A 13,763-nucleotide genomic window follows, 5' to 3' on the forward strand; every position below is an offset into this window, starting at 1 on the left:
TTTAAGTAGCTTTTGTCTTAGATATAAATTATTTATATATGGAACGTACTGCTCTTTATTGAATTTGAATTTTTCTTGCAATTGGGCTGATTAAATTTTGGCATAGTTTTGTAGTTGGGGATTCCAAATTTATGCTACTATTTTATGATTGGAAAACATTTTGATCAAGATAATTGGATTTATAAGTATTATATTTGTTATGAGATGAATGCAATATATGATTAATCAATCAAAATTTATATTACATTAATCTCAATGCAAATCAGTTGTTCTAAGATCCATCTTGAACTAATTTAGGTTAAGATATTCATATCCATTTTTTTTTTAAATAAAGAAAAAGAAAGAAGAATATTTTCAGGGGGTAGAAACATTTGAGCTGGTGGACTGCAATATTAGCCATTTGTATTTTTTTTTTATTGAAGTCTTCCGACCTCTCTTGGTCTTTCTTTCATTACGCTTTTAGATTAAGCCTGTTTATGTCATAAACAAGCACAACTTAAAACATTTGTTTGATTTTCAGGATTTACCAAACTATGCTCAGCACACAGTACCGATATTTTCCCTTCCTCAAGAATGGCTTTGGTGTGAATCTTGGTGCGGAAATTCGACAAAGTTTAAGGCTAAAACCATTGATCTCTGTAACAATCCAATGACCAAGGAACCAAAACTCCAGGTACTATTCTAAATAACCAGGAATTATATCTGCTGCCGGCTTTTCTCTTTTTCCTTCTACCCGATGGAGCTGTTTGTTTGTAAGATTTAGCTGGGATTTAATAAATCTTACATCTCTTATTCCTCGCATTTTATGCTAAAGCTTGAATTTTGTAAAGCTGGGGCTAGCAAGATCTACGTGTTTTACACTTCTCTTCATTTTACTTCTTTTTTAAAAATCCTTAATCATAAATAATATTTGTCAAATAATTTATTACTATGAACCAGATTGAAGATCCATTATGCGAAACTATTTTCAGGACTGAACACCTTCAGAATTTACTAAATTAGATTTACAAGATTTACAAAAAAGAAATAAAAAATGGCTCAAGATATGAGAATGAAGTTTCAAGATAATGATGGCTCTTGAAATCATTTAGCTTATTTTGTGATGAGTGTATTATACATTTTTACTAATTTCTCATGCATTGTATTTATCTATAAGAGAAAACTAATAAACTCCTGAGCCCCATTTGACTAAAATTTTGATATAATATTTAAATCTTAAATTTTTTAAATCTTACTTGATATAATATCTTTTTCCTAAGAATGTTTATGTTCTTCTTCTTCTTCAGAGTGCTAAAAGAATAGTTCCAGAGTGGGTTGATCTTGATGCTGAGGCAAGACTACTCACATCAAGAGTATTAGGGGAAGAGTTGGAGATTCAACAAATCCCTTCTTCTACAGACACTGATAAGAAAGATGACTTGGAATCCAAAGCAGAATTGTGATTTTTCGATATCCGTATTTTCCGCCCGGTTCTTGAATTATATTTCAAAAGCTTCCTGCTGGAAATTTTCAAGAGTTATACATTTTATTGTTTAGGCGCATTATTTATTAGGTGCGAATTCTAGCTCCTAATTAGGCTCAAAAGCTGTGGCCTTTTTTTGTAAAATTTTCTTTTTTCTAATTTTTTGGCCAATAGAACGCATAAATTTTGAATTTTTATCACCCATAAAAAAGTTGCAGGTATACTATAGTGAAATTTATTACTCTTTTGTTGTAATTACTGCATCAGCTGAAAAAAAAAATGTATAACTTCTTCGTAGTTGATACCTTTTTAAGATTCCTCTCTTATAACAGTGGCAAATAATGATTTAACTTGGCCTGATCTGACCTCTCTCTGATAGTCTGATATGGATGTTTTTAAGTTTAGTGTGGCTCTCTAAAAAGGGATCCGAGGAGGCTTAAGAAAATAATTGAATTTTTTTTTCCCCCCTTTTCAGTTCTATTTAGATTGTTGTCAATATATGCGTTCACATTTGTAAATGCTAGCTTTTTATGACTTATTGATAAGCAGCTTTTACAATACAAATTTTCAATCTTACATTTTTTTCCTCGTTACGAGCATATATCCACCCTCAACTCTCAGTCTCTCTTCTGTCACTTCTAAAAGCTCAACCTCACCCGATTCTTCTCTTTCATTAACAATCGTAACAAGTTATCCTTTATTTCATAATTGTTGTAGGCTTGTAGCCTCATTTAGAAAATGCCGTCCTTAAGTGAATTATTACGTCTGGTGACCGGACCGTCCGGACATCAATTCAGATGCGTCATGTTATCCGGATACATTGGACCCGGGTGTATCTCAGTGACGTAACACGTCTAGATTGGTGTCCGGGCGAATCCGGACACCGGACGTAATAATTTTCCCCTTAAACTCCTTTACACCCTCTCTCTCTCCCTCCATATATTGTGCTATCGCCTCACGCTTTCAAGAGGCTAATTTTTATCTATACAGGGAAGAGGTTAGCATAAAAGCATAATTTACTAGAAATTAGTAAGCTAAAAAATAGAAGTCAATCTATATTTCTCCTCTCTCTTCTCTCTTAAACCCAGCTATCTTTTTTAACTCTCTATTTTTTTCTTTAAAAAACTCCAAAATTGCGGAGAAAAAAAACTATGATTTACATAACCTTCGAGTTTTCATTTTTATAAGTTGTTGCTAACTAACTAGTGAAAATGAATCCTTAAGTTTTGATTGATATAGTTTAATTTAAATTTATCATTTGAACCGTAATATCTTTTAATATAATTACTATATAAACTATTTAAAATTCAAATAGATAGAATGTCCCGACTGCTAATAATATGAGGATTTTTTTTATTTGGATCAGCAGAATCGTCCTAACATTAATTCCCGATTAGACTGAACTCAAATAAGTAAAATCATGAAGTTTCTCTTTCATTAAAATATAAAAATCGAATGATTTCAATTTTAATATAATATATAAAAAGAAGATATTTGATATAAAATTTATGATAAAATAATAAATATCAAGATAACTTTTTTTAAATATGTTTTTTATCATTAGTCATATTTTTTGTACTATATTAGAATATTTTAATGCTAGAAATAAAATTTTAATGACATTTACATGCCTAATATTCGTAATTCTTTTATTTATATATCTAGTATTTAAAATATTTATTTATTCATATAATATTTAATTCTTTAAATAATATAAAAAATGTTTTCCTAATTTTTCATTTATTTCCTCCCTTTAAAAAAGGAAAAATTATTAGATCCGGACACTGGACGTAAAGATAGGTCTAGAAGTCAATAAAATATTGACACGTGGAGTGGACATGTGGATATTCAATATATTTAATGTGTCAGCAGAACTTTAAGTTAAGTGCACCAAAAACACTACTAAAGCGCAGTCAAAAAGAATATTTAAAGCGCAACTAAATCGTAGGTAGAGCACAGATAAAGTGCAGTCAAAAAGCGTACTTAAAGCACAACTAAAGTGTAACTAAAGTCTAGGTAAAACACAAGCAAAGCGCATGAAAAAACACAACTAAAGTGTACTATATGTGTCAAATTTTTTATGGATGTTAGGACCTATCTCAATGTCCGGTGTTCAGACCTAATAGTTTTCCCTAAAAAGGGCACTTCTCATTTAGCTTTCTGTCACTTATCGCTCATGTGGCGCATGTGAATTCCTCATTTCCTTGGCATGTAGCCGTGTCGTTGATGACTTTAACCGTGAGATTTTGCTGGAAGTGACGTCTTGTTGAGATTTTCTTACCTCCTCTTTATTCTTAAGAGTTTCAGTATTTCGATCACTGGGTTTGAGGTTTGAGTATTTTGAGTACAGAGAGAGAGAGAGGATGGGTGTAAACGAAATATTAGTTTAACAAATATTAAACGTTGAAATAGGATAATCTTAATTGTTATTAATGCAAAATCCCGTTTTTTTAAGTCTGTTAGATCGGGTAAGCATCAACAGTATCGGCAAGCGTTCTTCCCCCTCTCTCTCTCTCTCTCTCCCTCCCTCCTTCCCTCCTGAGTTTCTGGATTGATTCATTGATCAGTAATGTACTACTGATTGCGGAGCAGGGAAAGATGAGCTACGAGCTAGATGGAGTAGTTAGCTCAGAGGATAATCCCGATGGAGGTCTGGACATGTGGAGCTCTTGTCCCGAGCTCTCCCCATCACCGCCCGACCATCTTGTTGTAATGGTCCACGGAATCCTCGGCAGGTGACTTCTAACGACAGTCATGATTCCTGAAAGGCAAACTAGGGATTTTTTACTTGAACTGTTTATTTTGTGAGATTCGGGATTTCTAATTGCGAATTGCTGTGGTTCTTTATCATTTATTTGATCAATTTGAATGGTATTCTTTTAGAATTCGAAGTTTAAGCTTATGTTGTTGATTAGTTGTTTGATTGTAGTGCAGGTAGTGAGAATTCTTCTTATTCAAATAATATTATCTTTGGGTTCACATGAATCCCTTTTTCCTTTCCATGCTTACAGATAATTGTAACATTTTTTTTTTTCTTGACGAACCTTACTCGATGATTCTGTAAGTAATGGATCTGCTAAAATTGTTTACTTGGAAGCTGGTTGTTGTTTTTTTTATTGTTATGTTCTTTTTATATGAACATGATACCAGAGAAAAAAAAAATTAGGGTTAGACATTATTCAATAAGTACTTTGTTATATTTTCTAGAACAAAATAATACAGGTATTTTATACAATTTATAGAAGAAAATAATTATTTTTTTATGAAAATTGCACCAATCTTATACAAAATCTAATGATATGAGTAAACGGCTAACAATAGCAAAAAAAAAAATTATTTGTTTTAAAAATGATTGTGTGATGTTATTACAAAATAAAGCATTTATTCATTTTAATTATCATGGATTTATGGCCACCACATAATTTATCACTTCAAGATTTATGAAGGTAAAGAGGGTTAAGGGTATGTAACAAAGAACTTGGTGTAAAAAGTTGGACTTGAACTATCATGGTTTCATCCACTTTTTACGAAATAAATGCTTGAAGTTAATTTCAAAACGAAATACAAACACTTTTGACTTACATAAACACAATCTAGTCATTTGGACAAGTTACTAATTTTGAACCCAATTAAAATGTTGTAAAGTAATAATACATTAGCTAGAATGCGGGGAATATAAACAAGATGTAGGCATATTCGAGTTTTAATTGGGAGACGGATTTCATTTGGAGTTATTTCATGAACTTTATAGAGAACAACTGATTTATGATTCCTGAATTCTATTAGTAATCTCAAAGTAACCTAGCATTGAAATCTTAATAAAATTTCTCTTAGCAGGTGCTACAACTAATTTTCTACGTTTTGAAGTCATTGTTTAATAAAAAGTTATTCTAGATTTCATGATTAGTTTTTTTCTTTATAGCCAGATTGTTTACAGTGGCATATTCTTTTTGCAGTACTACTGACTGGCTGTTTGGGGCAAACCAATTTGCTAAATCATTTCCTGATAAAATTATTGTGCATTGTAAGTAACATTTTTTGTCATAGTCTCTGCCGGTATCCTTCATCCTTGAATTGGTCTGTTATTTTCTTTAGCAATTTGGCTGTTGAAATGTAAGCAAACTATAGTTGGTAATATTATTTGGCTTAGTCAGATTATTTAGGAAATCCTTTATTAAAATGATCTTCCTTTTTCTCAATTTATTTTCATATTTTTTTCTGGATTCTTACTTTTCCTTCTTATCAAAAGTATGCTGTGAAATATTAAACAGCAAATATTGTGCAATCATAAAATTTATATATGCCTTACTCCTTTTTGACGAGGGCTAGGTTATTTTTTACACTATAAACTGAAAGGATCAAGAGGGGAACTTACTAATCAAAATTATGGTGTTTTTTTTGGTTTGATTTAAATAATTTTTTTATGGTTGATTAGTTATCAGGTGTCTGATAGAATTAGATTGTATCACATCTAACCCAAATATGAATGACCTCTTTCGAATCTGATAGTTTGAAGCCCTAATCAAATTGACTATTTTTACTGTTGAACCCTTCTAAACCACAAAAGTAATTTTGGGTTCTGTGACTTCTGTCATTTCGTAGATTAAGCTTGTTAAAGTAGATAAGGCAAATAGAAGGTGAATGCAATGTTTATAAGGAACTTAACTATATCAACATAGTATGTATTAAACTACATTATTTGAAAAAGAATATATGTACAAACTAGTCATTTGATGCATCTCGACAACACTAAGAATTCAAAATCAACCCCAATTAGTAGTTTTTGTTCATCAAAACTGAAATTGACTATTAAAAAATAGAATTAGCATAAACAGATCAAATAGGTTTATTTTGGATCAATTTACTTGCATAGTAAATTTGAGCTTCCATATTAATCCTATAATTTTAGACAATCAGATTGGCGATGATTAGGGGGCATTGTCATGCGGTTAGATATTACCTCACTTGGGTTTGGGATCCTATAAACTATTTTTTTGTAATTATGTTGCAAACAGTTCTGACGCAATAGAAAATGAAATATTTTTCAAGTTATCGAAACCAACTTTTCTTATGCTAACCTCCTTGGAAAGTAACATACACTTTGATTTTTGGTTGTATAATTGAAACTAACAATTATACTTCCAATCACCACCACCACCATAACAACAACGAACCTTTATCTCACTATGTGTGTTCGGCTATATGAATCCTTGTTCCCTATTGTGTCCTATTAAGAGTCAAATTCTCACTTAAATCTAATAAAAAAGATCATTTTAATACTTTCTAACTAAGTCTTTTTAGGTCTACCTCTACCTTTCTTAACATAGGGCGGATTAATTTAATACATCTACTTTTTTAATAGGGTCATCGGAAGATCAATGTTTAATGTGACCAAATCATCTATGGTGACTCTCTAAAATCTTATCTACTACTAGAGCTATTCCAACCTTTTCACATATATGTAATAACCCAAACTCTTAACTATTGAGATATTGTACGCTTTGTCCTATGTGCCTCACTATTTTTGTCATATTTGTGTAACTTCCTAGGAGTTCAGTCATTCAGGAATTCTTCGGAATCAGCACTCTCAACTATGAAGTTTTTTAATAAAATTTCAACCATTATACCAAAAGGCGCTTTAATATTTAAAAGTTTATCTTCTTTTACTTAAAGAGTTTCACAATCTATCATACTTAAGTAATTGACGCCCTCGTTAACATCTTATCCCATAATTATCCATCAGGCAGATAGAATTCTAGTGGTAGCCCCTACAAGTTTACATGGTGACTCCCGCCACATAGCACTTTGTCCTATACAAGGTTCAAAAGGTGTCTCCCATGGCATAGCACTGTCTTGTATGGTACGTAGTTCTCATCTTCTGATTAGTGTATTGCTCTGATACCATTTGTAACAGCTCAAACTCTTAACTATCGAGATATTATTCGCTTTGGCCGAAGGGCCTCACAATTTTGTTCTATTGGTGTAATTTCTCAGAGGTCACCCATCTCAGAATTTTTCTAGGATGAGCACGCTTAACTGCAGAGTTTCTTAATAAAATTATGACCATTACACCAAAAGATGCTTCAATTTTTAAGAGTTTAGCTTCTTTTATTTGAGAGGATTTATAATATATACTTGTTTTGCATTCTGTCTCTAAGTGTAAAGCCATGCATCCACTTAAGCATCTTTATCTCTTTAATACTTAATTTTATGCTTCCCTTTTAATATCCAACATACTGCATCATAAAATATTGCAGGTCTCGTCATCATCTTATAAAATTTTCTCTAAAATTTGAGAGGTACTTCTCTATGACACTGGTCGGATGCATTCCTCCATTTTAACCATCCAACTTGAACTCTACTACTAATATTCCAATTTATTTCACCATCGTTTTGAACAATAGACTTGAGATATCTAAAACGTGAATTTTTTTTTATTGACTTGATCACCCAATGTCACAATCCCACCACTAAATCTATTATTACTAAAATTACACTCTATGTATTCGAATTTAGGCCTATTCAAATAAAAACCTTTAGACTCTAAAGTTAACCTCCATAATTCAACTATTTCATCAACTCCCCCTCTCTAGTCTTATCAACAAGAATAATATCACCAACGAAAAGTATATATATAGTTACATCCTCTTGCAAATGTCTAGTAAGAAAATTCATGACTAAAGCAAAAAGATATGGACTTAAAGCTGATCCTTGGTGTAATCTAACAGATATAGGAAAATACATGGTCAAATCACCTTGTGCTTGAACACAAGTAACAAATCTTGTATACATATCCTTAATGACTTGAATATAAGTATTATTAACTCCTTTCTTTTTCTAAAACTCTCCATAGTACTTCTTTCAGAACTTTATCATATTCTTTCTCTAGATTAATAAATATCATATGCACATCATCCTTATTTTCTCTATAGTTATCCATCAAATCTCTCAATAAATGTATAGCTTTCATAGTAGGCATACCCGACATAAATTCAAACTGATTATAAGAAGTATTAATATCATATTGTAGCCTATGCTCAATTACTCCCTCCCATAATTTTAATGTATGATACACATTAACTTAATTCCTCTATAATTCACACACTCTTGTGCATCACATTCATTCTTAAAAATAGAAAGTAATACATTCTTTTTTCACTCATCTAGTATCTTTTGTCTTCAAAGTAATATTAAAAGGTTTAGTAAGCCAAAAAATTCCTTAATCTCCTAAATATTTTCATATTTCTACTATAATATCAGTAGGTCCGACTACTTTTCCACTCTTCATTTTATTTAAAGCCTCTCTAACTTTAGTTTTACTAATACGATGATAAAAACAAATATCTTTATTTTCATTAAGGATATTAAGGTCATCAAATTCATAGCCACCATGAATACTTTTAAAATCTTCCACTAAAATATTTATATTTACTTTTTCATGTAACAAAAAAAGCATTGATAGAATAGTTGAGTGTGATAAAAGTTAGAATGTTAAGATGGAGTTATCGTAAAACTAGATTGAGGAATGGTTATATTTTGGGGATTTACATGCTTACCACCAAAACATTTATATTTAATTATATAGCTCCTTAGTATCTAAATGAAATTCAAACATATGCATGAAAAGGTGTATTTCACATTTGATTAGTTAATATTAGTAGTATTTTTTATCATTTAGTGGTTAGGATGTTATATATGTAAACATAAATATGTAGGTGTTAGATACATAAACACCTAAGAATTCCCCTTATATTTTACTAGCACTTGCTAAACGAAAAATAATAAAAAAAATGAATTTTTAAAAGTGCTTTAGGCATGTACGATAACGGTAGCAGGTGCTCTGGTTAGATAAATGAATATAGTTGCTTAGTTAGGAAATGGTCAATCCAAAAGTAATTTGGTTATAAGTGCAAAATGATTTTCCCAAAATAGAGCTAACGTATTGTTTTGAACTCCAGTGGAATGAATGGAAGAATGAGGATTCATAATGCCAATCCCAAGCAGTTGGGATTAGGCTAATAATGATGATGGTTACGGTGATGAAAATAGTTTGTTGGTTCTGACTATGAACGGTGCTATTTCTTTCTCATTCATTTTAATGTTGCTGCTGGCCCCCTCCTTGCCCCACTTGGATACTTTCCAAACTTCAAGCCTCTCTCTTTGGGAAGAATTCAAAGCCTCTCCCTCTCTCTTACCCACCCCCTTCCTCTTTCCAAATCCCCATTAAATCCTTTCTAAATTGAAGGATTGACTAGGGAATTAATTTATTAATTCCCTCCATCATCTCTCCACAAAATATGAACCAATTTCTTTCCCAAGCCCCTTCCTTTGGCCAGCCACCTCTCACCCTTTCTTCCACTTGGGTTCTTGAAAGAAACTTCTCTCTCAAGGGAAGTTTTTAAGTAGAGCCAAGGACTTCATCTACAACACTTCAACCCTACGAAAATCGATGCATGGCCTATCCCGATCTTGACTCCGGTTTCATCTACAACAAACAAGGCTTCGTCGACATCCTCCGTTCGCCTTTCTTCAATGTCAATCCGGAAGTAGACAGTTCCGCCGAGGAGTATTTGGAGCGTATCATCTTCAGCTTGTCCAAAGACATCGAAGAGTAGCTTTCCACCGTTCAGTGGCAAATTACTGCCGTGCCACGTCAAGGGTGAACTTTTCCCTAATCTTCTTCTCTTGTAGGTTATGAATCAAGCACAAGGAATCATGCAAAACTATATGTCAATGCTTAGTAAATGTAGGGCATGAGTTTTGACTTTCTATGCATTCTAATATCATTGTTAACCTAGGGATGCTATTGAAAATCCTCTAAATTTGCATATGTTAAAATTTTAATTGTTTTGGTGATCTTAACTATTAGCTTGTAATTTGGCCTAAGCGGAGCCACCTCTCTTTTGTTTTCTATTATCATTAAGTGACTAATGTTTTAATTCTTATTGCTCTTATTCAAAAAGTGCAAGTTCTTCTCACATTCATTTAAATCATACTTAGTTCGGCATCACCCTAACTCTAAGTATGATGGAGGGTGGGGTTCTCAAAGTAAAGATATGGTTTCATCCACTTTTTACGAAATAAATGCTTGAAGTTAATTTCAAAATGAAATACAAACACTTTTGACTTGCATAAACACAATCTAGTCATTTGGGCAATTCACTAATTTTGAACCCAATTTAAATGTTGTAAAGTAATAATACATTAGCTAGAATGCGGGGAATATAAACAAGATGTGGCCTATTCGATTTTTAATCTGGAGACAGATGTCATTTGGAATTGTTTCATGAACCTTATAGAGAACAACTGATTTATGATTCCTAAATTCTAGTAGTAGTCTCAAAGTAAGCTAGCATTGAAATCTTAATAAAATTTCACTTAGCAGATGCTACAACTAATTTTCTACGTTTTGAAGTCATTGTTTGATAAAAAATTATTCTAGATTTCATGATTAGTCCTTTTCTTTATAGCCAGATTGTTTACAGTGGCATATTCTTTTTGCAGTACTACTGACTGGCTGTTTGGGGCAAACCAATTTGCTAAATCATTTCCTGATAAAATTATTGTGCATTGTAAGTAACAATTTTTGTCAAAGTCTCTGCCAGTATCCTTCATCCTTGATTTGGTCTGTTATTTTATTTAGCAATTTGGCTGTTGAAAAGTAGGCAAACTATAGTTGGTGTTTTTATTTGGCTTAGTCAAATTTTTTAGGAAATCCTTTATCAAAATGATCTTCCTTTTTCTCAATTTATTTTCATATTTTTTCTGGATTCTTACTTTTCCTTCTTATCAAAAGTATGTTGTGAAATACTAAACAGCAAATATTGTGCAATCATAAAATTTATATATGCCTTACTCCTTTTTGACGAGGGCTAGGCTATTTTTTACACTATAAACTGAAAGCATCAAGAGTGGAACTTACTAATCAAAATTATGGTGTTTTTTGGTCTGATCTAAATAATTTTTTATTGTTGATTAGTTATCATGTGTCTGATAGAATTACATTGTATATCTAACCCAAATATGAATGACCTCTTTTGAATCTGATAGTGTGAAGCCCTAATCAAATTGACTATTTTTACCGTTGAATCCTTCTAAAGTCTAAACCACAAAAGTAATTTTGGTTTCTGTGACTTCTGTCATTTCGTAGATTAAGCTTGTTAAAGTAGAGAAGGCAAATAGAAGGTGAATGCAATGTTTATAAGAAACTTAACTACGTCAAGATAGTATGTATTAAACTACATTATTTGAAAAAGAATATATGTACAAACTTTTCATTTGATGCATCTCGCCAACACTAAGAATTCAAAATCAACCCCAATTAGTAGTTTTAGTTCATCAAAACTGAAATTGACTATTGAAAAGTAGAATTAACATAAACAGATCAACTAGGTTTATTTTGGATAAATTGACTGGCATAGTAAATTTGAGCTACCATATTAATCTTATATTTTTAGACAGTCAGATTGGCGATGATTAGGGAGCAATTTCAAGCGGTTAGATATTACCCCCTTGACTTGGGTTTGGGATCCTATAAACTAATTTTTTGTAATTATGAAGCAAACAGTTTTGACGCAATAGAAAATGAAGTAAATATTTTACGTGTGGTCGGCTAATGAATCCTTTTTCTCTATTGTATCCCATTAAGAGTCAAATTCTCATTTAAATCTAATAAAAAAAAGGTCATTTTTAATACTTTTTAACTAAGTCTTTTTAAGTCTACCTCTACCTTTCTTAACATAGGGCAGATTTAATACATCTACGTTTTTAATAGGGTCATCGGAATGCTGATGTTTAATGTGACCAAATCATCTATGGTGACTCTCTAAAATCTTATCTGCCACTAGAGCCATTCCAACCTCTTCGCATATATGTAACAATTTAAACTCTTAACTATCGAGATATTGTCCGCTTTAACCTAAGGGCCTTATGATTTTGTCCTATTGGTGTAACTTCCCAGGAGGTCACCCATCCAGGAATTCTTTGGGATCAACACGTTTAACTATGGAGTTTTTTAATGAAAATCCAACCATTATACCAAAAAGCATCTTAATGTTTAAGAGTTTATCTTCTTTTGCTTAAGGAGTCACAATCTCTCTCACTTAAGTAATTGACGTCCTCATTAACATTTTATCACATAATCATCCATCATGCAAATAGAATTTTAGAGGTAACCCCTACAAGTTCAAGTGGAGACTCCCGCCATATAGCACTTTGTCCCATACAAGGTTTAAGAGGTGGCTCCGATGGCGTAGCACTTTGTCTTATATGGCACTTAGTTCTAATCTTTTGGTTGGTGTATTGCTCTGATACCATTTGTAATAGCTCAAAGTATTAACTATTGAGATATTATCCGCTTTGACATAAGGGCCTCACGATTTTGTCATGTTGGTGTAATTTTTCAGAGGTCACTCATCCCAGAATTTCTCTAGGATGAGCACACATAACTGCAGAGTTTCTTAATGAAATTATGACAATTACACCAAAAGGCGCATTGATATTTAAGAGTTTAGTTTCTTTTACTTGAGAGGATTCACAACATATACTTGTTTCGCATTCTATCTCTAAGTGTAAAGCCATGCATCCACCTAAGCATCCTCATCTCTTCAATACTTAATTTTATGCTTCCCTTTTAATGGCCAACATGCTGCATCATAAAACATTACAGGTCTCATCAACATTTTATTAAATATTTTCTAAAATTTGAGAGGTAGTTCTCTATCACACAACTGGTCTGATACATTCCTCCATTTTAACCATCTAACTTGAACTCTACTACTAATATTCCCATTTATTTCACCATCTTTTTGAACAATAGACTTGAGATATCTAAAATGTTAACTTTTTTTAATGACTTGATCACCCAATGTCACAATCCCACCACTAAATCTATTTTTACTAAAATTGCACTCGATGTATTTGAATTTAGGTCTACTCAAATAAAAACCTTTAGATTCTAAAGTTGACCTCCATAATTCAACTATTTCACCAACTCCCTCTCTCTAGTCTTATCAACGAGAATAATATCACCAGCAAAAAGCATATATATAGTTACATCCTCCTGCATATGTCTAGGAAGAACATCCATGACTAAAGCAAAAAGATATGGACTTAAAAGTTGATCCTTGATATAATCTAACTAAAATAGGAAAATGCTTGGTCAAATAACATTGTGCTTGAACACAAGTAACAAATCTTGTATGCATATCCTTAATGACTTGAATATAAGCATTATTAACATTCCATAGCACTTCTTTCGGAACATTATCATATTCTTTCTCTAGATTAATAAATATCATAT

General features: G+C 31.9%; 1 protein-coding gene across 1 annotated transcript in view; it reads left to right on the forward strand.

Annotated features, from left to right (window-relative positions):
- The window catches only part of LOC110096211 (UDP-glucose:glycoprotein glucosyltransferase), a gene marked incomplete in the record, with an annotated part of 101,782 nt that extends 99,968 nt beyond the window's left edge, over nucleotides 1-1,814 (forward strand). The window contains 2 exon segments of the mRNA XM_028692688.1: nucleotides 521-673; nucleotides 1,287-1,814. Coding sequence (XP_028548521.1) covers nucleotides 521-673; nucleotides 1,287-1,442 — 309 coding nt within the window.
- Nucleotides 1,815-13,763: the final 11,949 nt, after the last annotated feature.

This window comes from Dendrobium catenatum, unplaced genomic scaffold (assembly GCF_001605985.2).
Source record: "Dendrobium catenatum unplaced genomic scaffold, ASM160598v2 fragScaff_scaffold_156, whole genome shotgun sequence".
Lineage (NCBI taxonomy): Eukaryota > Viridiplantae > Streptophyta > Magnoliopsida > Asparagales > Orchidaceae > Dendrobium > Dendrobium catenatum.